Raw genomic sequence first — 27,734 nt, 5'->3', positions numbered from 1 at the left:
CTGACGAATAAACGGTTATTCGTTCTGTTTCCTCACTCTGATTCAGGAGAGCTTCGATACGATGGATCTCTTGAGTGGTTAATGGTGGACAAGAATGTTCACGCAAGTCTTTATACCACTGGTGCAACACGTCTTTGTTCGAGATGAGACTCCAAGCTTCGTCCAGATACTCGTCCAATTTTTCTTCTTGACTTAACATCAGGCATTTATCGTGTTGAATTTGACTGGGATGATCGTTTTGACATCCATAACAATTTTTCTTGATCAATTCCGTCATTTTGTCGACCAAGTGTTTGGCAAAACAGCAGACTAAATGGGCTTCTTGTTCTGGCCATCTCGACTTCATTATGATATCTTCTTCGTCTTTGTCTTGAGATTCTTCTTTTTCCACGGTCTCCTCACATTCTAACTCCAAAGTTTCTCCACTAGGTAAAGAGGGATAACAGTCTTCCATGGCTTTCTAATAATCTAGAATGACTTCTCTCAAACTGTTGATTTCTATGGTATTATCGAATTCTGCATACAGGATGACGTTCACTGTTGCTGGCAGAGGATTTGCAAACTGAAGTTCCACACGAATCTGGCCAGATTTTATGGGGTGGAAATGTCCCTCGTCGCTGCCTTGGTCTGGAGTGAAATCGAAAGCCCACAAAGCATAGCCTCCTGCATAATCGTCGTACGTAATACCGTGACTGGTGTTGGTTCCTAACTGTCCGGTGGCTTCGTACAGGGACAAGTACGACCTCAAGTAATTCTTCTTCGCATCATTAAAGTTAGGTTCGAAAGGTCGGGTACACAAGGTCTTGCCATCACGACTGACTTCGATTTTCTTCACGTTGAAGTGTTGAAAGTTGAAAGGATTTTGATGGAAGGCTCCGTTGAAGGCTGAATTCGAGACCATACCAAGGATCAAACGCTTGGGTAACTGTCCTTGAAACAGATGATCTTCGGTTATGGAATGCTGGTTAGCGGGAATGGTGAACGTTTTCACTTCCACACGTCGGATGGGATACTTGGCGGTCGTTCTGCTCAACGTTTGACTGATGTCGTTACCTACTTTGGGTAACACTTCCACGCGTCGTACGTAGAGTTTGGCCTCTAAAATTGTGCTTTTAGGATTGCTAGTCTTAGTAGCAGTTTCATCAGCCAACAAATGGAAAGTGGCACTGCTGCGATTCAGTCTCAGGCGCACATTGACCCCGTTCAGCAAATATTTCTCTTGCAACCACATGTCCAAATGCAAACGATCCATCAGTTCTAAACTCTTTCCATCTAGGATTTTCTTTTGTCTTTCCTCAAAGCCGTCATTGTCTTTTTTTAATGTGTCAAACTCGTTCGCTTCGTCAGGTTCCCACAGCACACAAGCATTGAGATGAGTATCCTTGGCATCTATTCCGTACGTCAAGAGATTTTCCAGGTAGGCACGGTAAGGGTAAGTATCCATGCTACTGCTGACTAGTTTGTTATTCAAGTACAAGTCCACTGAGCTGAACAAGGAATGCATGAAATTGTTGACGGGAGCTATATTCTCAGTGTTTTCTACTGCACCATTATCCTTATCTAGAACTTTGACTTTCAGGTACAAGTAACTGCTATTCAGATCGATGTAATCTTCTGGTTGTCCCTTGATTTCAAACTCGATGGGCGCGGAATCGGTCAGTGAGGAGACGGGATGAAATTCCACCCACTGGGATTCTTGCATGGTCATCATGGTGGGGGGCATGGCAAACAGATCCAGTTCCGTCTTGGAACAAGCGCAAGACTCTCGGTGCATCATTTTGTTCTGTGTTTCAATAATCGAAAACGTCTAAGTCTCGAACGGTTCTTCTTTTCTTGGCCTTTCTAGCTTGAAGTCTGGTGAAAGGGTGTTTTCTTCTTCGTCGTCTCTTTCTGCCTTGTCCTTGCTGAATGCCTGACTCGGTAGCGTGCAGGGCATTTATAGGTGTGTCTCGTTGACCCAAAATGTCTTTGCCCGTTTGCAGCAAGACATTTTTGCCTGCCCTCATGAAGGCTTCTTTAGGGTTTTGTTTGTCGATGATGACATTTTGGAGAAATTCTTTGCCTTGCGTCAGTGCCGCATCTTTTAAGGCGTGCTATCCTCGTGTCACCATCGGTTTCAACACCGGGGCCACCGAACGAAAGGCCGATTTTAACATGTCTCCTAAACCGTGTCCTCGCTGTCGAGCCACCCCTTGGTACACTGGATACATGACTTACTTACGAATCGTGAGAGAACCGTTTTCGAAAATGGAGTTTCACCGTGACTTTTCCTTTGGTGAATGGAATATTTTGTCCCAAATCTCCTTTTATAGTAATGTTGACCGTGTCCAAATACGACTTACTGACCGGCAAATAGTGAGGATGGACAAATTCGCGGTGGACGTGATAAGTGTTTCCACCTTCCTCGTCAGCGTTTGTGGCAGAATCCACTTTGAAAGGAATGACACGCAGTAACGGCACGGAGGTGTGTCCCACCACGTTGTATTCCACCACATCGGAATACACAAAGATCAAATTCAGTCCTTGGTAAAGTTCTACCGGGGTACGAAAATACCTGGCAAAAGAATCGTTGTCGTTAATGCCTGATGATTCGTTTTTTTGTTCTACTTGCTTCCTCATCTCCATGTCACCGCCCAACATGTCAAACAATTCAGGACAAAATACAATGGTTACGATTTTAGGCCGTTCAAATTTCATCAAGAAGCGACGAGCTACTTTGTGGTACTCCATTGTGACACTTTTGTTCTTGACAATCTTAAAAGCTTCCCCAAACACGCCATTAAACTTGGAGGCTATGGCGCTGACCAAATGATGACCACTGAAATAATAGCCTGGGTTAATCAGAAAGTTGTAGGTGGTCGTTTTAGTGTTTTGATCATAGGTTTTATTGGTATATGTGCTACTAGTCTTATCCAACTCATCTTGCAATTGTTTGTCATGAACTTCCATCGTGAAAAAATTTTGCTGGGCAATGACGTTGAGGACTTGGGTTGGGTGAATCATTTCCACTAAAGCCACTTCCCAATGGGCTTCGTGATCTAAGGGGATGGCTTGAGGTAATTTGGCCGTGTAACAGCACAACGTGTTGTTGGGAAACACCTCCATGGAACTGTCACTGGGTAAGGTTAAGTAAAATTGGTTTTGGTGACTCATAATTCTAGAGTTCTGTGGCTGTCCGAGGGGATATTACTGGATGTCAGAGGCGTGTCTCCGCCCAAAATGGGGTTCTGGTTGTGGTTGTTGGAGTGGTGACTGGCACTGGCACTGGACACAACGTTCCCGTTCGAGGAGAATTTCAGGGAGGGATTGGGAAGCAGGTAACCGATGCAACTGCTCAATAAAATGGTCCACAATTGTTTGTCTCCTTGTTGCAAACTCAAATTGGCAATGGCTGCCCCGATGACACAATACACCACGAAGATTTGGCAGAAAAAGACGATTTGCGTTTTAGGCACACGTTCTCCGCACCACACCCACAAGGGTTGTTTTTGTAAATCTTGCACAGAAGAACTAGGTGAAGGAGGAGTGCTCGACGTAGCTGCGTCTGTGTGAAAGGGCATGATGGTCACTTCTTTTTATAGTCGATGACTTGCGAAGCGTCGATCCAAGAATCAAAACTGGGTGGATATCCTTTCCAACGTACTTTGACTTCTTTGACACGTCGTTTGCCCACTTTACGGGTTCTGCGTTCGAGAATGCTTTCGATGTCGTACACGTCGTCTTCTTTTTTGGTGACACGTTGTAACTCGGGCAAATAAAACGTTCCTTTGAGTACTTCTCCGTTCATGTCTTCCAATTTATAGACGGCAGGATGACGGCCATGTACTCGTCCAGTGACGCGAAACAGTTCGGTCGTCCAGTTAGGTAAGTAACCTTTGTCGAAAGTGCGTTTGGTTTTGCCAATGCGCACCCAATCTCCTACGGTCAACTCTCCACTTTTCTTGGGGACAGCCCTCGTCGGGGACGTACCGAACAGACGCTCAAACACCAGCACTTCGTTGTCGGGTGTCACGTCTTGCGGGGCACGTCCGATGCTTCGATGGTAAGATTGGTTGTACGCTTGCACCAACTGCGGTAAGATGTCGATGTACTTCGGAGTGTGGTGATGCGTAAAATATTTCCACATGCGTTCTTTCAAAGTGCGTTGAAAACGTTCCACGATGCTGGCTTTGGTTTCGGGATTCTCGGTGGTAAAAAAATGAATGTCACGTTTCTTTAATTCTTTTTGGAAAGCTTGGTTCAGAAATTCGGTGCCTTTGTCCGTTTGCTATCGAAGAGGGTGACGACCGCTTTGTTTCAACACCCGTTGCAGGGCTCGCACTAACTCGCTTCTCGATTTGGAAGTCAAAGGCACGACCCAGGCAAATTTGGAAAAGACGTCGATGACACAAAACAAATATTTGTAGCCACGATTGTAGCTGGCCAAATGAGAGACATCGGCTAAATCGGCTTGCCATTGATGATCGATGCCTTCCACTCGGGTGCGACTTCTGGCAAACTTGCGTCGAATGGGTTTGTGCAAAGTGTAGGTAGCTTGTTCTTGTAACCATCGTTGCACTTGAGGTAAACGGAGACTTTTCAGTCGCGTTTTGGCAGCACGATACAATTTTTGAACTCCTGCGTAACCTGCAGGATGGGAGGGATCGTAGTAAATGCTGGCTAAGACTTTTTCCATTTTTTATTTTGTGTTGGTGTGTTAATAAGTCACCCACTCTTCGGTTATGCTACTTTGGGTGGGTCGAAAGGGTGGTTTGGAAACGGATTTACGTGTCCGATGGGCTACGGGAGTAGAAGTCGAAGGTAGTGGTGGTGGAGGTGGAGGTGGCAATGGAATGGCTTTGGTTTTCTTTTCTTTTTTCGCTTCTGGTTTCCCTTCTTTCTTTTTCACTTCTGTCGAAGGAGGCGTGGACATCATCTTTTTAACCCAAGCTTTCATTTCTTCTCGTTGGGGTGTGGGGGACGGGGTCAATAAGGATTCTGCAATCTTACTCGAAATGGGAGCTGCTGACGGTGTTTGAAACACTTCGCGCGTCTCTTCTTCCTCAGGTCTTTGTGGGGTAGCATCTCTGGTGACGGTTGGGGATGACAGTAGTGGTGGTGGTGGTAATGATGATGATGGTGCTGGACTTTTCATCAAGGTCTTAAAATCTTTCAGAGTGGGTAAAGCTGTTTCGTCTAAAGCTTTCTGGTGAAAGAGTTGCAGTCGTTGCAAGAGTTGACCGTACTTTTGCGATTTTTCTGTTTCGGACAAATCTTGGCGATCCATCAAGGATTGCAATTCGTGTTGTAACTGGGACATCTCGCTCAAATTGGGATTGGGAGGTAAATGCGGGGTGCGTTGTTCTTGCCACCGATGGTATTCCATCCATCGTTTGTAAGGCACTAAAGCTAGTTTTCGTCCTTCCATGAGGTTGTCAGGGGTGAATTCTGAGATCTTGGGACTTCCGAAGGCCTTTTTATCTTGCTCCCACCAGTCCTCCCAACATGGTTCCCAAGACTCCTTTCAGTATGGGGCCTAACAAGAGAGGTAAAATACCTCCACGTTGGACCAACATCTTCTTTTTTTGACGAATGGGAATTTTCTTTTGAACCATTTTCCGAAGAACGTGACGATGTTTGCCTAAGCATTGTTTCTGGTGTTTGGACAAAGAGATCGTGCCGTTCAAAACGTTCAAACAACATTCGCACACGGTATCGATGACCTCTTTGGAGGCCGTTTGAATGAGTTTTTTTCGTAGGGGTGGAGAAGCTTTGGACAGGACAGATAGCATGTCCCCATGTTTGGCTAAACGTGGTGGTAGTCCTTTTCTTTTCTTTCCTTGGGGTTTTCTGGAGGGTGACATTTTTGCTTGTGGGTTCCGGGACATTCACCGAACAGACACTAACGTCGATGACTTAACACACACCCTTTTATCTTTTTTTCTGGGACTATCGCTTTGTCATAAAGGTGACAATGTTTTTCCTAAAATCGCCAAGGAATCCTCCCCTTTGTTGACGCCTCTTTTTCTTGGAACGACTGTGTCTTTTCTTAGGGTAACGTAGATGCTTGGCTAAGCGCTTTGTCGGATGACGCGTCTGCCTTTGTCTCTTTCTTTTGTGGCTTCTTGGAGGTGACATCTTTTACAAGTTCACTGATACCCCGACTTGGTCACAGGTCTTTTTATACTGGAACGCGTCGCCACTGATTGTCTTTACGTTTTATCAGTTTGAGGACAGGCATGACACGTCGTGCAGGGGTACGTAACGGACTAAATCGAGCCAGTTCTTGCTTGGACAAATCCAGTAAACTTTGTAACATGCCCGATCTTTCATGGACTTTGATTTTGGGAGAAGGTACTTTGTGAGCAGCAGCCACTGCCGCTAAATTGGAAGGTCCTGCCACTGGGGAAGTTCTTTTGGGGGTCATCAACGGAGAAGTTCTTGGTGTGATCAACGTCTCCAAGTACTCTTCAGTTCCTGGTGACATCAACGGAGAAGTGGACAAACGTGAGGCTGCCGGAGACGCTGTGGCAGGTCGTGGTTTGCGAGTGTAAGGTTGCGTCCTGGCCGAAGTGCCTCTCTTGCGACTAGTTTTCTTCTGTGGACTTTTCTTTTTCTGAGGACTTTTTCTCTGTTTCTTTTTCTGGGGGCTTCTTTTCTTTTTCCGGGGTGGTGGTGTCTGGTAAGAGGAGTGTCCTGCCACTGGAGAAGTTACTCTTCTTGGGGACCTGGTCTTTTTCTTTTTCTTCTTGGGGCTTCGTTGGACTTTTGTCTTGGGGATAACTTTGGGGGCATTAGGATCCCATCTTAAGAGTGAACGAATGATGACCCCTCCTAGAGTACCGCTCCCTCCAGGTTTCAAAATGATTTGTTTTTTGGTTTGAGTGTCGATGCGGGGATCGGCCAGTTGGACCAAAGCGACTTTGTTTCGATCGAAAAAGCGTTGGGTTTGATGAGGAATCTGAATGATTCCTTGGAGTAATTGACGTGCCGTCACCGTGAACCATCGTAAGACTTCTTTGAGACTAGCTTCTAAGACACGGGCTCGTGTTTGTGGATCTTTTTCTCGACTGATGCCATATAAGGCACGAATCAATTTGACGGGAAGATGCGACTAAAGGGACGTCATGTTCACACTGTGTGAGACAGACGAAAAAGGGTGTGAGGTTTTTATAGATTTTTTTCATGGGGAGTGAAATGAAGTCGAGGACGGAGACGTGTACAGGACAGGCCCTCCGTCTTGGCACCAGTGGTGAAACAAGTGGGTACGAAATCGCAAATCCTCGGGAGTCGTAGGTTTCAAATCGACGAGTAAATAGGCGTGTGGCGTTTGAGTGGCATCGTCGTACGCCTGAGTCAGCCAAGGCGTTCCTAACTGTTTGGCTAAGACTTGCACTTGCGATTTATCTCGAGGGCTTTTAAACAAGACCACGTAATGCGCATTGAGACTGATGGTGCGATGGGCTTTACTTTGTTGAAACAAATTTTGGGTGATGTAAACGACACTGGCATTACGGTGATGCCCTTTGCGCGTGAACCACAATTTAATTTCTTCTTCGTCTTCTCCTAACATGTCGTCGAAAATGACCAAATGGGTTAGACGGGAGTCAGAGACGATGCCATCGTCTTCTTTAGGAATGCCTTCCACAAACACGATGGAATCGCCTTGACTTTCTCGCAAGAGGCTGTACGCCGATTGCCACTCTTTGTAACACCACACGATCCGTTGAGGGGGTCGATCGATCAAATGATGTTTATGTTCGATCAAACGTTTGACGAATTCGGTTTTCCTGAACCGCTAGGTCCAGCAATGAGCATGTTAAAGGGATGGCGAAGATACAAAGCCTCCCAACTGGCACGATCTAAGTGTTCGTCGATGACTTTGACAGTAGAGGAAGAGGGAGCAGAGACAGCAGAGGTAGCCATGGTGTGAGAAATGTCACTTGTGACACGAAAAACAAACAAGACAAGAGTTTATATACTTTTTCAGAACACGTTTATTGAATGTTTTTTTTTCAAACATGAATACGAAAGACAAAAATACATAAAAGCCAAAGGCTTAAGTACAAGGATAAAAGGCACATGATAACGATGAACGTGGAATAAACACAAGTGTCTGTACAACAACCACATGTTTTGGGTAATGTTCTAACCAGTTCAACAGGGGGTAAAGTCACACAAGTGTCCTCCCGAAAAGGTCTTTCAGGTCTGTCCACGACAGTCCTGTCTTGGGTGACGGGTTCTTCTGACACCGTCACTAACACGGATTGAAAAGTAACTTTTTTCCTTGAACAACTCTCGTGCATACTGGGCCACTTCTTGGGTCCAAGCCTCAAAATCCCATTCTTTCCAGGCACAGACATCTGTCCAATGGGGATGTAAGTCACAAGCTACACACACATCGTCATACACGTCATGGGTAGCTAAAAGTTGACGAATCTTTTTTTCCTGTTGAGGTCGAGAAGTATCCAGATGAAAACGCAAGGCTTTGAGCAAAAGAAGTTTTTCGTGACCATTTAAGGCCATGGAGGTGGTAAATACTGATCGTAAAGAGTCCACAAAGAATCGGCTGGTAAACGAAATCCCAGAAAACAAGTCACTAAAACAGACACCACTTGTCGTCCAAAATTGAATGGATACAGTTCTTGTAATAATTGATGGTAATGATCCACGGTTTGAATATGGTCATTGAGTTCCTTCCACGGAATCTGTTGGATGACATGTGACATAAACCGTGGCATGGCAGCCTGTTTTTATATTCTCTTTCTTTTGGATGCAATACACGTACTTTCTAGCCAGAGATCTTCGTTCTCCAGTAGGGAATCTAAAACTTGCATACTGTAACCGAAACGTCAGAGTTCGTTTAGAAGTTTCCTCTTCCGCTAAGTAGATTCCACGTAACAAATGTTGATAATCCTTTACCTTGTCTTCCTCAATGTATTGCTGTAGGTGAATCTCGAAGTAACCATAATTATGAACATGTCGATCATTAGCGACCTCAATGTTTTGAACAATGTCTGACCATTGAAAGAATTTCTGACGAATCAGTTCTCTTATACCATTCAGGTACCAGTGGTTAAAGATCTGGTGACGTAACGGATGCAATTGTTCTTTACGTTTCACTTGTATTTTGACCAGCTCTCGGTAAATCCTTTCTCTCAACTCCACAGGCAAAGCACGAATGTTCTCGTGTAAAGTATCCATGAATAGGTTATACTAAATCCTCTTTGGTCTGACACAAGAAATGTACTGTTTGCACAAACATGGTTTTACTTCAGTATCGAATTTAAATCGTTGAGTCACTAATCTACACATTACAATTCGTTCAGAAGTTTCCTCTTTCACCAAGTTGACATTGTGTTCAAGATGTTGGTAATTCGTTAACTCTTCCTCTGGAATTCGATGCAGTACGTTTACAATGTAGTAGATAAAATCGTCCATACCAAACCATTCCTTTTTATAACCAGGAGGTCGTTGATCAATGTCTGTCCAATGGAACACTTTCAACTCAATCAGTCCTTGTATAGCCTGAAGGTACCAGTGGTTAAAGATCTGGTGACGTATCGGATGCAATTGTTCTTTACGTTTGACTTGTATTTTGACCAGCTCTCGGTAAATGCGTTCTCTCAACTCCACAGGCAAAGCACGAATGTTCTCTTGTAAAGTATCCATGAACAGATTATTATGGTAAGAAGTTACTTCAATGTCTCGGTCCCACTAAAGGTAAGTAATGACAATTCGGTGACGAGCATGTTCAACGTAGGCCGAATCTTGCGGTTCCCAGTCGTGAAGTGACACACCGCAACTGAAGCACTTGACTTTATCTCCTTCGCCCAAGTAGAAAAATCCGGCTCTGGCTAATTCTTCAGGGGTCGGTCCTCCCAGATACTTTGGCCATTTTCCTTTGAACGATTGAAGACGATTTTCAAAGTCGCAGTATTCCGACAAACGCACAGGGAACGAATATTCGTCTTTCACAGGTTCGTTTCGATGAGGGTTGGGTGACAGGAACAGGAGTTTGCTCAGGGCTGGATGACATCCGTAGGGAGGTAAACGTGAAGGTCGACATTCCCCTTTAAACCCGGTAAAATGTCCAAGAGGACGAGCGGCATCGCTTTCGCATCCCTCAGGTTTGACACGCACAGCATCACTTTCCATGACAGGGGCAGTGAGAACAAAGTTCCTATGATGCTTTACGGCATCGCTCAGGTCACAACGTACAGCATCGGTCCCATCGCAAGGCTCACAATCGCACTCGTCTGCAAACTCCGTTACGCAATTACAATGGTAACCACATGGACAATCGCAGTTTCCTTCCGGACATTTTCCGTCGCAATGCCTGGGTCTTATCCATCCAATATTAGTCACACTAGAGGAAGATACAACTTTTTTACAATCCCCAAACTGGAACGATGTCTTTTTCAAAGTATTCATCTTGTTCGCTCGGTCTTGGTAGTCACAATGAACTATCGATCTTGCCTAGTGTTCCTTTTTTATATACAGACCAATACCGACGTGACCGTACGGTAAGGTGAAATGATTGGGAAGTCGAACTCGCTTCTGGTATACAATTTGATAGACTTTTTCCAAGGGTCGACTGACGATGTGGTGAGTGGGTAAACGTACAATCTTGTTCGGTTGATAGGTGGTCACTTTAAAGTTTCCATCCTCTCCCGATTGCAAGGCTTCTTTCAATACCCCAAAGTTGACCACTCGACTGGTACGATAATTCAGAGTCAGTCCTTTCACTTTGCACGTCGTGTGCACTTCTCCTTGTTTGTCCCGGTATTCGTAGCCGTAATTTTTGGGACCGCCACTGACGAAACTTAGAATCTTGTCGTCGGGATGCTCGTCTGTCCAGGCTCCTAAACGGTCTCCTTCGATGTTAGGGTGATGTTGAATCCGGTGATGGATGTAAATGCAACTGTCCGTGTCAAAGTACAGGACGCGTTCTTCTAACAGTTCTAAAGCTTCGTACAATTTTAAGCGAGCATGGGCTGTCACGTAAGCCGCAATGATGACATTCCCAAAAGGGTCGTCTTGTACAAAGTCCAGATCTTCTTCGTAATTGACCAAGATCAAATTCTCTCGAACGACGTCCACGTGTTTCATGTATTTGGTTTTGTCGTGAATCATCTGGAAGTAGCGGGAAGGTTCTGTCAAATATTCCGTCTTGGGTAAACACGGTCGTTGTGCCATTTTACCCCACAAGCAATTTAACATCACTTTGGCAAACGATCGCCTGCCTTCGTTTTTCTCGATGTGGTCTAAAGTGATGCCTTCTTGTTCGTAGTATTTCTCTTTGAATTTTATTTGGTCTTCGGGAGTGTGACACCAGGAAGGATAGCCGCTGGCTTCTTGCTTCAGTTTCAAAAAGGCATCCACGTAGTCGGCGAAAATGCCTTTCTGACTGGGATCACCCTTGTGGTATTGTTGTGTCTTGGGAAAGTGGCAAATTTCGTACACTTCTAACAGTTGGTATCCCATGTCCATAGCTTTGAACAATTCTACGCTGACCCAAGTTCCCGTCAAGGCCCGTTCTTCCTGGCTGTGATGGCAAGGTTGGTCTTGGTTGCACGTTTCGGCACAAGTACGGCACAAGGGAAACATCAGTTTGCCTTGACAATGGTGAGGTAAGACGGGATGGTAGAGGTTCGTGGGAGGCAAAACTTTACACTTGATCAAGCCTTCGTATTGTCGAATGTTTTTCAGGTCGATGTGTTCCGTCAACAATTGCGGGTGCCCTACAGGAAAGCGACAATATTTGCACACGTAGGGATACAGCGAACACACGTCCAAGTATTTGATTTCTTCTCCTTTCTCTTCGTCGGCTTGGTACAGCAAACAGGTGGCATTGGTCCTTCCTCCGTACAAACTATCCCTCGGGTTCAGCGGGTCCATGAACTGGTAACTTTCCACGAGGCGTTTAAACTCGGGATCGGTTTTCATACGGTGATCGTACTCGTGTTCCCACATTTCCACCACTTGGTATCCTTGCTGTTCTAACTTTAGGCGTCGCTGACAAGTGTCCTGGTACAAGTCTTCCATGGTTCGTTGCAAAAACTGATTTTTAGTGCCACGGTCAGGGTAACAGACGGGACATCCGTGAAATAAGCAACCGTTAAACTCGTACACGATCTTGGGGTTTTCTAAGTCCTAGCCATCGACCGAATGCGTTCCGATGGTCTTTTCGCCCCATCCGTTGCGGGCATGCTGAATCCACTTGTCTTCCTTGTCGCACAAGTAATGTAACCAACGTAGGGCTTTGACCGAGTATTGACGTTTGACAAAGTGGGTCGTTTGAGGACTGATGACAGCCACGGTCTTTTCAGGCATGAATCGTTGTCGATACACTAAGGAACACGCTTTGGCAATGGTGCAAGGTTCTTTCAAAGGATCGACCCCTCCGTGTTCCATGAACAGTTCTCGAAATTTTCCACAGCAACGTCGTAAAATGTCCACGTCGGAACGACAATACTTTAGCATTTCTTCCTGAAAGTCGAAAGGGTCCGAGGCGTGAATCTGGTACCAAGTGTAGAAAGCTTCTCGTTGTTCGGTACGCATGTTGTCGGGGTCGTAATAGTGAGCCTCGGGCAAATGGGGTAGAACGGCGTGTTGATTGTCTTCCGTATTGAAAAAGTGTGGAAAATACCCTTTAGCCATTTCTGTCATTCCAAACGTTTTAGGCATTCGACTCAAAGGCATGGCCAAATAGCTCATCGAATCTTTAAACTGCACTTGTCCCACTTGCATGAAAATGATTTTGGCTCCGTTCAAAGTGACTTTAGGACGTTCGGTGCCATGTTCCGTATAGTATCTGAGAAGAAACTGTCCATCGTATCCGGAGAAATTGTGAGCCATCACCGTGGCATGACGATGACAATCTCCGTAACGTTCGATGTCCTCTTGGCTCCACGTCTTGTCGACGGGGTCTAAGACCCATTGGGCAAAATCGGCTAACGTGTTTGGTCCCCGAAAGATTTTTTCACGCCCTCCGGGAATCTTGCTGCAGTGAGGGCAATGACTGAAGATAGGTTCTTGAATGCACTTTTCGCACACTCGATGAGCCACGCAGAAATTAGGAATGTGAATGCCAGTCTCTTGCATGCATTCGAAATCGAAAAAGATGAAATTGCCTTTCTTCTTGTGACCGTCCTCTTTCTCTGGTGGGGGTTGGTATTCTTGCACGTAACATTCGTGTTCCAAGTCCACGATGTGGTGACAAATGTGACATTTTTTCTTTCCTGAACATACGTGTGCCTTGGTATTATTGGTACGTATGACTTGTCCACACGCGGGGCACAATCTCAGCAGTTGACAAGCGCATTTCTTCTGTGAACCTTGCGTCTTCAAATGTTGTTGGTAACAGGTAGGGCTGACAAACGTGCGCAGACAAGTTGAACAAGGCACTGGTTCTTCGCTCAGACAGGGTGGAGAGGCCAAACATCCTGAGCATTTCCATCCACAATGTTTGTGTTGCTCTCGATTATTATAACCATAGTCACATTTCTCACAATAATAAACATATCCCAGGAATCCAGTGATACTGGTAATGGTATCGAAATGGTCATCGTGATGATAAAGGTGAATGTATTTTCCGTCCTTAAAATCTTGGCCTCGAAACAATAGAGGCCCGCGCATTTCTTGAGGGTGCACTTTCGAGGTGTATCGTGGAGCTAGGACATCTTGCAATTTTTGCATCTCGGGAATGCCACAGGGTGTGTCTTTGGGCAGTCCGGCTTGTTGTAACAGGAGTTCTGCTTCGTTTCGTTGTTTGGCTCGGTCGGAACGTTGAATAGTGTTCCAGGTTCTTTTCCATTCTACCGTGTCGTTCTTGTTGGCATAGGTTCGTCCCACCACGATGGCACGGGCTAAACACATCTGGTCATGAGGGTTGTTAATTCGGACGAGACTCGTTTTGGTGTTGCGAAGGTCGTCCACCAATAACATCTTTTTGCGTCCTGTCCCTTGAGGAGGAGACGTGGGTCATGTCCAGTGTGGCTTTACCATCGGTGATGTCAAACTGATCATTAGATTGTTGTACGTGTTGAATCTTGTCCATGACTTTGGAAGCAGTCGATTCTGCAGGGGTGCTAAACTCGATCCAAACAGGGGATTTCAAACCGTCGTGTTGTATGGAAAGTCTCAAGCGATCGTCTTCTTTGGGTTGACATTGTCGCTTGAGTGCAGTGAGCAAAGAATCCCACACCTCAGTGATGAACACTTCTGCTTTCTCTAACGGCACTTCAGCCTTGAAATCTTTAAACTTCACCGTGTATTTGTAAGCCGTGGTTCTAAATTTTCTAGAGGAGCGCTTTTCCGTCTCTCGAATGGAATAGTACTTTTCAGGGTTGACAAAGGGTGGTGAACTTGGTTTAGAGGGTTCGGATTCTGGTTCACTCATGTCCTCTACAAAATCACTGGCATGAATTTGTGCCAAGATTTCAGCCCTGGTACGAGGCGATAGATCACGTTTCTGCCTCTTACTTTCTTCTTCTTCTTTCTTCTCGAATGAATGGGATCGTTTCATCTTGAAAGCAAAAAGTCAAATGACTCAAGTTCAAACACCATAAACTACTTTATAGTCATAGCAGACCAGCGTATATAAAAGGGTGTGTGTCTTGTCCTTTCACTATTCATTTCACTCTCAAGCCGAGCACAACGATGGAAGAGACTAACCAGATGGAACGTTTCGTCAGAGCTTTGCGAGGGGTCATTAGAAAATTCTCTTCAGACCAGCCTACGGACTACTCTCCTTCCTTTAGAGATAAAAGTCAAGATACTTGCTATATCTGTCAGAAGAAAGGGCATTGGTCTTCAGAGTGTCCAGACCGTCAAAAAAGAAAAAAAAAACAGGGGATAAAAAAGACAAAAGTCAAGATACCTGTTATTATTGTAAAGAAAAAGGACATTGGTCTCCAGATTGCCCAAAAAAGAAACAAGAGGAGTCAGAAGAAAAGAGGAATTCTTCAAAAGAAGAGAGGGATTCTTCAGAGGAAGAGAGGGATTCTTCTGAGGAAGAAGAGGAAGAAAAAAGACAATTCTATTTACAAGAGGCAAAGAAACAGGAGAAGAAGAAAAGAAGAAGGGAAGAAAATGAGGAAAAGACGGTGAAGAAATTTAAAAAACAGAGAGAGTAAACAAGGAGAAAGAAGAAGTCAATGAACTCTTTATTAAAGTGTTGTGTTGTGAATTGTGAATTGGATTGTAAAAAATGGAGAAAAGAATAAATGAATGATAAAAGGTAAGTGTCTTTGAGTTGTGATTTTAAAATAAGAACGTACACTCACGCACTCATACACAGACACGTACTATAAGGGTAAAATGGGTGGGTTTTTTTGAGTTATTGGCAAAATGAAATTGTATTTCTTTTCGAGAAATGTGGGTGGCCCTGAAAAGGGCCTTTTTCTTCATGGTGAAGGGGTGAGTTTAAGCAATCAACTTTAACTGCCTTATGCCTTTGCCACGGCCAAGGCCTACTTCTGGACTGCGTAATGTTGATGATGATTGGGTTGAAATCACTATGGGTGGTACGGTAGGCTTAGTCACAGGGTTGACGTGTTTAGCTCGGGAAGGTCGTATTCTCTTCGGTCGTGATAAAGAAGTCTGATACATTTGTTTCAGACTTCTTAACTCCGCTAAAATGTCCAACAGTACCGTGACCGTTTGATTTTCACCCTCTTGTTTCTTTGCTGCTACTTCTTCTTGCTGTTGTTTTTTTCTTACCTCTTCTTCTTGTTGCTGTTGCTGTAGGAGAAAAGCCTGTTCCGCTTCCTTTTGTCGTTGTATAAATTTCTCCAATTCTTCTTTCTGTCTCTGTCTAAAATTCTCCACTTGCGGTAATGAAGAAGGTAACGAAGGTTCCGGAACAAATTCTTGCGAGGAGAGAAAATCCACAAAATCCCAATTCACCTCTTCTGAAAGTAAGTCCGGGTTCCCTTGGGCGGTCTCCCCTGCTGGTGCACCCCACTGGATCGTTTTCTGAGTTTCCGTCATGTTGAATCACTATCGCATAGATTGACTGCACACAAGCGCTAGCGAATCTATATTGACTACGTGACGTCACAGACTGCACTCTTCGGATTGGATGCGGGCTGACTGAATTCTGTAACGCGTGCTCGGATTGGTGAATAAACTCAATCCGTTTCAATCCTTCCTGTCCCTATAAATAAGCGCAGTTCACTGCATTGATTCACCTATTCTCGGAGCCTCAACATGTGGACCGACGTTGAATCTTCAACCCTTGTGTCAACAATGATGTTCAGGACGGACATGCTCATGTATGTCCGATCCAAGTGGACCGTTGTCCACAGGACCAACAGCAGCCTGTGGATAAGAAGAGTCTATATAGAGAGACAAGGTTGCCTCAAGAGGACTCTGATGTATGGCCCTGCTGTAAGACGAAGTTTGAGGAAAAGAAGATGTCGCAAATGCCCTTTATGTTAAGGGCATATTAACATAAACCAAAGGCCCTTTTCAGGGCCAGCCATATATCTCGAAAAGAGATAGCCTTTCCATTGCCTACCCCTTTTTTTTAAAAAATTTTTTTAAAAATTTAAAAAAAAATCCCATGTTAAATTCCCCTTGTACGTAGAGTGACCCACGATTTATTGCCATGTTAAATTCCCCTTGTACGTAGAGTGACCCACGATTTTTCGCCATGTTAAATTTCCATTGTACGTAGAGTGACCCAGGGGTCCCTGTAATGCTAATTCCCATTGTACGTAGGGTGACCCCTTTCACTACTTCTATTTCATCTTGAGACAATTTGTAGGCACAAGAGTTGAGAGAAGACTGTTGCAGCAATAAGTATTTAAGTTTGATTTGAAAGATCTAGAGAATCTCGGAAATTTACTATATGCATCCATTATGGAATTAGGGCTTATAATCTAATGCCCCAATCCAACAAATACCGCAATGACGAACTTTATAAGAGTTATTAAAACAAAGGTAAAATGTTCCAGATAAAGTTTCAGCATCATTAAGTTTTTGAACCATGATTTCATTCATCTGTACTTGAAGAAAATCAGTATTTCCTGATTACCGGAAACTTATTTGGCAGATGCCCTTCCAGAAGGGTCCTCAAGTTTTCCCTCGTCATCAGGTTTCCGGATTCCAATCCACGTGTGTCACATAATCTGAAGTTCAGCGGCTTTCTAGTAATGCTGGATAGCACTGGATACTTTGAGAACTAAAACACAGTGACAAAAAGAATAAACTTAGCTCCAAAAACATCATGTTCATAGTGTGCAGAATGCTTAACTGTCTCGATATTCCCTTCAAATTCTTCTTTCCTTTGTAACAATTACTTGCTTTAAAGAGTATATTTGACAATGACTTCCCACTCAAACATTCTGCAAAGCAGTTGAATGGAATTGGACAATAATAATCCAAAGGTATTTTTGTATTAAAAGAACAAAAGAATATCATAGCTTACAAGCTCAAATCTTAGTAATCAAAGTATACCATAACATGGTGAAGAAACCAAATTTAGCTACAAGAACAAGTCAGTGCTAGGTCTGTTTGCATTTGAACTGATCAGAGTTTTATAGCATCATGTGTCTCAGTCCTGTACTGGCATCAATTATTTGATCAAAGTACACAAACAGCAATAACAACATTGTAAGCAGTCATCCCACATGGTGATAAAATATAAGTGAACATAATAACTATGTCTGCAGCAATGTAACATTTTGATTAATCACATAAATTCTATAGAAACGTACTTTGGTGGTTAAACTGTTGAGTGCTCTTCCACTTCGAGCCTGATTGAAAACCTTCCCACGAAACACAGAGTTGACCGTATTGAAAAAGCTGGATTTTCCTGCCCCCACTGGTCCGATAAAAAGGATATTAACACTGGGAAACCTCACTTCTGGTCCCACCATGTCCCTTATAGGCACATAATTTTCTATCTCTCCTTTCAAGTTGTGCATGACCTAAATTAAGAAAGATTTCATTTCAAAATTTAAAATAATTTCAATTTCAAGAGTAATGCCCTATTTATATAGGTACAGACTCATAAATCATGCAGGGTTGTATCACCAATAATGCAGTATTTCTATAAGTACAGAATCATATATCATGCAGGGTTGTATCACTAAAAATGACCTATTCATAAATATACAGAATCATATCATCCTGCAGGTTTGTATCACCAATTGTGCTCTATTTCTATAGGTACAAAATCATATATCATGAAGGGTTGTATCACCAATAATGTCCTATTTCTATAGGTAGAGAATCATATCTTGTAGGTTGTATCAACAATAATACTCTATTTCTATAGGCACAGAATCATATATCATGCAGGTTGTATCACCATTATGCCCTATTTCTATTGGCACAGAATCAAATATCATGCAGTGTTGTATCGTCAATCTCATTTTAAGAAGACACTGAACCTTAATTTTACTGCAATGTTAAGATTTATAACGTCTCAAACTTTAAAACATTCTCTACATACCATTTCTAATGTTAACTTGGAAAGCCAGACTTCTTTGGCTATAAATGTTTCATGAGAACTTTTGATGGACACCTGTGATTTTCTTCTAAAGTCATAATGGTCTAGATTTTTGTCAGGAGTGGAGTGAATCAGATCAGCATTGCTTTGGACAGAAGTAAGTAATGACTGGATGCAGCAAAAAAAGGATATTACCTCCTCTGACCAACCTATTGTTGTTCTCCACGTCTTCTCAAAGAGTTCGGCATGACATAAATCAGGCGAAATGTCATCTGCAAATGAAGGAAAAGAATAGAATATTCTTTTACGACTTGTTCTTGATAGTACAATAACATGGAATGATGAAACTGTTGTTCATGTATATTTTCTACACAAAACAGATGCCAGATGTGACTAATCCTTTATCATCTACCTCACTTTCTGATCTTTGTCATAGCGTTGCCTGGTCAGGTGTTAAGACAATATGCCTTAACTCAGTCTGTTCTCAAACATCTCATTGTCATAGCATTCCCAGTATGCATTGTGTTAATTGTTGTGTTTTGTGTTTGTATCTTAAGCCGATAGTTCCTGAAAACTTGATGGAAACTTTACAATAGTTTTGCACACACACACGCACATATACTGTATATATATATATATATATATATATATATATATATATATATATATATATATATATATATATATATATATATATATATAAATATAAACACACAGGGGTATATCTAAATAAGACAGTTGTTGCTGTTGTTATTGTTGTGGGGTTTAACGCCATTTTTCAGCACACGATAGGCTATGTATGGCGGCCAGAATTAATGGTGGAGGAAGAACCCGGGAAAACCCCGGGAAGAACCACCGACCCAAGAGAAGCTACTGGCAAGCTTTCTCACGTACCCACATTGGCTGAATCCTAGACTCGAACCCACGCAGACAGAGGTGAGATGGCAGTGATCCGTAACGGAGAGCGCTTTAAACCACTCGGCCACTCGGGGCCCCCAAATAAGACAGCAATGAAAATGACAGCACATAAGATGGTATAACAGATTATTGATTGGCAAGTGCAAATTACAAGCGAGAAATTGACGAAAGCAAAGTAAGAAATTATCCAGCTTTAGTGGATAGATAAGATAAATGGATAGCCAACTGCCTGAAGAAGCATATCAAGTACACAATGCTATATTCAATAAATACTGGTATGAACATATATGGTCACTTGTCCATCAATCATATGCCATTATTGCAAACAATCTTTCTGATTTCAAGCAAACTTACCGAGTACACTGTAGACTTCAGGACTCACGGTACTAATTCCACTCCAATGATAAACATATGGAAACACTATCATATTCAAAATTCAATAACTTAAAATTTATGGGTGCTGATAATGACACCTATAATTTTTCGTGCACATCTAACCTTGGTGCAAGCTTATGTGTGGAGAACACCATATGACCCGCGGCAATTTGTTTACATACATGTGCATGAAACACGTGTTATTGATTCTGCACCAAATGAATCAGGTGCTACTTTCAGTATTGAGTACTCCTGAGTCAAGCCTGTAAAAATGCTAAAATTGCATCAGTAGAAATTTGTCAATATTTTTTTTACATTACACATAGGATAAGCTCTCAAAAGATATTTTTCCTAAAATTTTAATTTTCATTATTAACCAATTATGGACCACCAAACCTGTAAATACTCTATTATTTCTTCACCCATTTCTAGACTGGTTCACAGTTCTTCCGTATAATTAGTACCGTGTGTCCTATAACCAGATTTAATTTTTTTTGAAAAAGTTGTATTTTACTCCTTGATATTAGAGCATAATTGTAAGAAAGAATTGGCCATGCTTGTGCATGGATAATAGTGCAATAGCATTTTATGTGATACCAATATCTGTAGTTAAATTGCATCCGCATTACATGTTGCTGTGTTGTATTGTACTTATAATTGGCTTATTCTTGTTATTAAAATAATTGTTTTCTGCCTTTGTATCTTCATGTTATCTTTCTATGGCATGCATGCTACACAAAAGAAACACAAGCATGCTGACATCAGCAAGTATGACATCACAGGGTATCAAATTACATGATGCACTGTATTTTCATCTCTCACTGGCTATAAGACAAGTTTTAAATGTTTTAAATTTCAAAATTGCATTTCTTTTCTTGCTGACTCTCACAGAAATAACATACAGTGCATCCCTATTCACATCAATCAAACAAAACAGATAAGTGTGCCACATGACAGGTCAAAATGATACAAGGCCATTGCCCTTTTGTGACTAAAACAAATACACACACCCATGAAGCATCAAGAGATGCTGATATTCCAAACTTATTTAAACTATCATCACATGTGATTCATGACCCCCAAATGTTAATAAAAAGGTATAAAAGCCAAGGAAGAGTTCCATAAGCTGTATTATACTGAATAATTAAATAACATAGTGCTACTTTTTAGTATAAAACTATGGGGAAGGGTGAATAAGCAAAGAATAGACAGAGTAATTTCTTCAAGCCTGGTAATGTTCCCCACAACAAAGGGGGTGGGGGGGGAATGTGTATCAACCCAAATAACACATCAACATGAGGTATGTTACATAAGGACATCAAGAGACAAATTTGAAAAAGCTATCCAAAGTTCCTATAATGCTGACATTGATGTTGGAGACAGAAAGTGTATGCACAAACTGTTATGACTCAAGCTGTTAAGTATGCTGGAGGTGGAGAAATGTGTGAAAAACTTTGCTATGCCAAGACAAGTTCATGTCTCTATGCAATATGCAGACACTGATAAAAATTGTCACTGAATACACTACTTGTTAAATTTAAGTAATAGAATTGAATTGCATATTGAAGTTGTCTAATACATAAACATATACCTACATTTACCCAAAGCTCATAAAAAGTTAAGAAAAAGTCTAAAAATCATTACTGTGGCTGCTTTCCACTATAAGCAGTGTTAAATTACTTACTTTTTAATATAAAGCTGAAAAAATGCATACATTATTGAACAAAGAGAAACAAAGCAAACATTGCAATCACTCAATTACAGTCAAAGGGGAGGTAATACACCTTGATTTGGCAAACCAAATAGCAAGCTCTAATTTACAGCTAAATGATTCCTTACTATTACTTGATGGTAAGAACAGAGCAATGTAGGTTTTATAAATAGCTTTTGTTTCAAATATGAAACCATATTTCTGACATGAAGCTTGTTTTCATTTATTCACAACAACATATATGGTGAACAAAACACATATCGCTTAGTGCACGCAGTAATCAAATGCTGAGATTTGGAATAATGTGTTCTGAGACCACAAGTTGCAACACCCTGAGTATGAAGGTTTTCTATCATGGGACTTGGTACATGAAGAAAAAAGAGATCTGGTTTGGTGGGAGAGAGCAGTATGTTCACCATGCAGTTATACATCAAGAATGTTTCAACTGTATGAAGAGAGGTTGGGGAAGAAAAACTGCCTGTGTAAAGAATGCAATACAGATAGGACTTTTGCAGAGTTATATTTGGAATGAAGGGTTGAAAACTATTATTTTAAGTGAAAATATCCCTCCCTGCTCCCTCAACAAAAGGAATGCAGAAAAGTTCCAATACTGTTTACCCAAAAATGTAATGTACCAATATGAGAAACATGCTGAACATAGAATAGGTGTCAAGGAGTTTAATTCTAGGATAAGAAATAAGACCGGTATAATTGATATTCAATGTGACTCGACATATAATAATTCAATTTACAGGTTGAGGCAATGCAGCATGTGCAGTTTTGTGCACAGTCCTTGTTTTTACAATGTTCTCTGCTTTGATCTGCTGAGTGTGTCTCTAAAGTTAAATGATCAGTACTGATGCATAAGTGATTGTGACATAAGTTGGTTACATATAAAATCTCCCCCACCCCCACCCCCTTTTGGGGAATTGTTGCATGTGTTAAATGGTATTTAACCATATAGGCCAATCTATGGGTACCATCATATGAAATTCTGCCATCAGGCCATACTATGCTCTTTTCCCTATGGCCTGAGCTATCTACTTCCTCTCTCCAGTGTATAAAACCATCCCCATCTGTCTTTTGTATAGAATTTTTCTCCAAAACCACATTCAAACCATGATAAAAAGACTCCATTATGATTGTCATATGTAAAAACCACCAAATTGATACCCTGTATGCACGTGGTAACCATGGAAACAACAAACTCCTATTATGGTATAGGTCGCATATAGGACTCACGGTACTAATTCCACTCCAATGATAAACATATGGAAACACTATCATATTCAAAATTCAATAACTTAAAATTTATGGGTGCTGATAATGACACCTATAATTTTTCGTGCACATCTAACCTTGGTGCAAGCTTATGTGTGGAGAACACCATATGACCCGCGGCAATTTGTTTACATACATGTGCATGAAACACGTGTTATTGATTCTGCACCAAATGAATCAGGTGCTACTTTCAGTATTGAGTACTCCTGAGTCAAGCCTGTAAAAATGCTAAAATTGCATCAGTAGAAATTTGTCAATATTTTTTTTACATTACACATAGGATAAGCTCTCAAAAGATATTTTTCCTAAAATTTTAATTTTCATTATTAACCAATTATGGACCACCAAACCTGTAAATACTCTATTATTTCTTCACCCATTTCTAGACTGGTTCACAGTTCTTCCGTATAATTAGTACCGTGTGTCCTTCAATATCTATCACTTCCATTGTGTTATTTGCAAACGTGTTGAAATCGACACCCTGCATATCGTATGCATTATTGAGTGCCATGCCTCCGTTGAGCTTCAATGTTTGACCATCTCGTGCAATAGTTCCACTGAATGTATATAAGTCATGTCCACTCCCAAATGTCGGGCCATAACTGCTGTGATTATATATGGCATTAGCAGGCAGCTTAATGTTGAATCTCTTTGGATTCAGCTCGCCATTGTAGCAGAGCTGAAAGAGGAATGCCGCAGAATCATGAACATAATTGGCACCATTCTGCCAACTCATCACTGTGTAACCGCCGACTATCGTCTTATAACTATTGTACAAAACCGTCAGCGTTGGTCCTTGGTTGTTACATTTGTTATGGAAGACAGCTGCATTGCATCCATCCCTCTCTGCACTGTAAAGAAGATGGAATGTCTTTCTTCCGCCTCCAATTAGTGTCTCTAATCTTTTTTTGTCACCTTTCGACAGCTTATCAACCTCTCTTGCTAAATGAAAATCACAATAGTTTAAATAAAACAACCAGATCTAATTTAGTCACTGCAACGTTAAACAAGAAGTGTTGTCCTCCATCTCGCATCATCAAAAGACCCAAGTACCAGGTCTTGGGAATATTGTGCAAATATTCTAAGTCAATCACTGGTAGTAACTCAGTAAATTGTTGTTAATATTTTCCTCAAACTGATATGATCTACTAACTTACTAATATGAAGCTTCATAGTGATAATAATTTTATTCTTAAATATAAAATTATGTAAAGTTCTCTTTAAAAAAATGTATTCAAAATCCGCTCATTATCAAATTCATCTTAGATCTTTCATCTCCAAGCATTTCAGAAAGAATGAAATTACAAACCTGGGCGATGCTATTCTATGCCATCAAATGACCATAACTCTGTAAAATATCGTCAAAATTTTTATTATCACTAAACTCATCTGAGACATTGTTAAGATTAAGCTTCACAGCAAATTAGGCCAAAAGAAAAGTAAAGAAAAAGAATGCAAGTGTTCCATATACAATCAACTCTGCTTATATGCATATCCTCGGGACAGGACCTAAGCTATGCATAGAAACGGAGTATGCATTTAAGCGGAATTCATGTATATTTAAAATATAAAACGGGACCATACTTTCGCTATGCACTTAAGCGATATGCATTTAAGTGGAGCCGACTGTACTTGATATTAGTCATTTTTTAATTGTCGAGACACCAAATATCATTTTTATATTGAGACAAACAATATCATTTACATGTTGAGACACCAAATATCATTTACATGTCGAGACACCAAAACATATAATATACATGTCGAGACACTAAATATCATATACATGTTGAGACAACACATATCATTTACATGTTGAGACACCAAATATCATTTACATGTCAAGACACCAAATATCATATACATGTTGAGACAACAAATATCATATACGTGTTGAGACAACAAATATAATTGACATGTTGAGACACCAAATATCATTTACATGTCGAGACACCTAATATCAATTATATGTTGAGACACCAAAATTCATTCACATGTTGAGACAAAAAAAATATCATTTACATGCTAAGACACAATCAAACAGCACTTTAATACCATTTACATTCTTTTTCGATTTTTTGTGTGAACACTGTCTTTTGTTGCTTATTAAAATATTAGTGTACAGCTTAAAATAATGTACTTATCCTACATCACTAGACTTAATAAGAAACTTACATAAGTTTTCTTTTTCATTTTAAATTCAGTGCGTTTGTTCTATGTTCAAAAGTAGTATACATTAGCTAAGCAGTAACTTGGAGAGCACAAAAAAAAAATAGGTTCTTTGGCATCTTCTGAAAATAAGTTTATTTTTAAAAAAATACACGAAAAGTACCGTGTTTCCCATTAGCTTATTATGTGCATCAGAGACTTCAAACTTTTTAATTTGTCCCCCTCGTTTTGATAGTAAGGTTGTTTTTTTGTTTTTGTTTTTGTTTTTTTTTAAAATTCAATCTGATCTCCAGTTCTGACACCAAGTTTTTTTAAAACTCACTCTTGCATCTCTAGGGGATACACTCACCGAAAGATTTAGTGCAAGTGGTCTCTCTGAAACAGGCCAAATCACATTTTTACTTTTTGTACAAAAGCTAATAAGCCAATTTCAATTTTATTTCTTAAATATATATTTTTGATGAAGCTTATTATTGATTTCTACTGAATCCATGCAGCATATTTACTCTGGTCAGCGAATCTGAAATCAGACAAAAATTATTAACTATTTTCTTGGAACTAAAAGAGAGTATAATAAAAGATGATTATAACTCCCTGTGGTGCATAAACAATGTCCATACCTAACCTATAAAGGGACACAACTCTTAAGAAACATGCAAAATGACCGCAGCATTGTACAAATTCAGTTCCCATAGTAAACCTATGCAAACATCAAGATATTAAAACTTCAGTAACTTTAAATTTCCGAGTGCTCATGACTGAACATATATTTATCAGTATAGATGCATCCTGGATCACAACTTCTGTGCAGCGAAAACAATATAAGAATTTTCTGATCCATGTGAGATTGAAACAATGTGCTTTCAATTCTGCACCAAAAGATCTGGTGTTAATTTCAGTAATGAGTGTTCCAAACTGAAATATGTTAAAGGACTGAAATTCCATCACTAAAACAATGTCTCGAGTTTTTCAGTTGCAACTAGGATAAGAATCTCAAAAGATTCTTTTTACCAAAATCTAACATTCCTTATCAACTAATCCTAACTAGCCATACCCATACAATATACTGTATGTTATCTCCACCCATTTCCAGACCTGTTCAAATTTTTCCATACCATTGGTACCGTGAGTCCTGAATTGGTGTGATCTCTAGACCAACAAGTAGGTTTCAGATTCTTTTTTTTTCCCCTGACAGTACAGTCAGGAAGGTTAAAACAACGCAAAAACTTCAGTATGGAATATGGCCCAACAGCGTTGATCTCGACTGTCAGAAAAAAAAGCTGAGACCTACTTGTTGATCAGCTACTATATCTCCAGCTGATTAGTACTACTATGTAAGATGTCTCACATGGTACTTATGTTGTCAGTACGACTAACAACATAAAAATCAAGTTTGGCATGTTACATTGTAGGACTAATGCCAAAGCTGTAATATTAGTTCAATTCATGAGACAAAGTAGACAAATTCAACATCATTCAACCTGTGATCTACACTCAATACAGTCCGTTATTTGCCAACAAATTCCCATTAACAACTCTCAGTGTTAATGGGGAACAAAATCACTGTGGTAAAGGGTGACAACGACTGGCTAACCAGCATAAACTTGAACTGCAGAGATTCATGTATTTGTCTGATTTAAATCTTCCAGACTTAGTCATTAGAATTTAGGTCATTGACTATTCTCACACCATCAAGTTTATTTGTACCGCCCTACCAATTTTAAACAAATGCGCAAATCTTTGCCATTTCATTGATTAATTGATAATATCTAACCTGACTGTTGCCAGTGGGTCCCAAACCATGCCAACTTGTTAGCGTTTCGAATCAAACATGAGTTTCTTAAGAAAAACGGAGGCCATATTCGCTTGGGCCAGTCTATATTTTCAAGCAATAGATGCAGTCATCGTCTTTGAATATCTCAATAATTCCGTAAATTTTGCATTTACATCCTCTGAACATACGTATACAAGCCTTTATTCAGTGTGTTTAGAAATATTATAAGTAGACGTCAAAATAATGGACGTAGACGATATAGTTTTGACTGAAATAGACCATTCCAGAAACCAGAAGTGGACATCGAGCAGTCCGACTACTTGTTTAGATCGGGAGCTTCCGTTTGCATTGAGATGCCAATAATTTGACAGTGTCAGGGACGATAATCAATTTAGAAATTATAAATCAATGAATAAATGATTAAGATGTATGCATTTGTTTATATCTCTGATGCTTTTCGTTTTTAAAATCGATAGAGGGGTACCAACAAATGTGTGCGACTACTAGACAACTACATTACTGGTTATGCAATCATGGGCCTACAGATCTGTGCGAATGAAATATTGTCTCCCATGTAAACAAACAACAAACAGCAAACCAAACTGTACACACAAAACAGTTGCTTGTGATTCACCTCAGTGATGGACTAAGACAAACCCTTTCATATTTCCAGTCAAACTTACCTTTGAAACCTATCATGATTGTAAAACTTCAGTTACGCCTCCTTAGTGTACGGAATACTTTCGAAGAAATGTCCCGGATATAGGAAGTGTGGATATTCCCAATCAAGCAAAGTTAAAAAAGAAAGTGAAAGTAGCTTCGGTCGAAAAGCAGTTATTTTTACCAGGCTGACGTATTGCTCCTGATACGTATTGATTTTTATAGAACTGAATACGACAAGGTCACGGGTTTTAGCAACGTAGCAAGCCCAGACAGTGGAATTTTAAACGGGATCGATACTACTTTAATAATCAAGTCACGGCAATGGAGTTTAAACGAGATAAACAATGATGTAATAATCAAGTTACGGCAATGGAGTTTTAAACGAGATTGGTAATATTTTA

General features: G+C 40.9%; 1 protein-coding gene across 1 annotated transcript in view; it reads right to left on the bottom strand.

The window, feature by feature from the left end:
- LOC149808038 (uncharacterized) overlaps positions 1-27,500 on the bottom strand; it is an 82,032-nt gene extending 54,532 nt beyond the window's left edge. The window contains exons 1-6 of the mRNA XM_089963703.1: positions 27,354-27,500; positions 23,159-23,669; positions 19,715-19,734; positions 18,638-18,714; positions 17,706-17,918; positions 17,024-17,170 (exon numbers count right to left, since the gene is read on the bottom strand). Coding sequence (XP_089819829.1) covers positions 17,024-17,170; positions 17,706-17,918; positions 18,638-18,714; positions 19,715-19,734; positions 23,159-23,669; positions 27,354-27,369 — 984 coding nt within the window. The 5' untranslated portion in view covers positions 27,370-27,500. The remainder of the gene's footprint in view (positions 1-17,023; positions 17,171-17,705; positions 17,919-18,637; positions 18,715-19,714; positions 19,735-23,158; positions 23,670-27,353) is intronic.
- Between the last annotated feature and the right edge of the window lie 234 nt (positions 27,501-27,734).

The sequence above is a fragment of the Sinohyriopsis cumingii genome, chromosome 1 (genome assembly GCF_028554795.1).
Source record: "Sinohyriopsis cumingii isolate HCF-2022 chromosome 1, ASM2855479v2, whole genome shotgun sequence".
Lineage (NCBI taxonomy): Eukaryota > Metazoa > Mollusca > Bivalvia > Unionida > Unionidae > Sinohyriopsis > Sinohyriopsis cumingii.
This window is presented reverse-complemented; position numbering and strand designations above follow the sequence as displayed.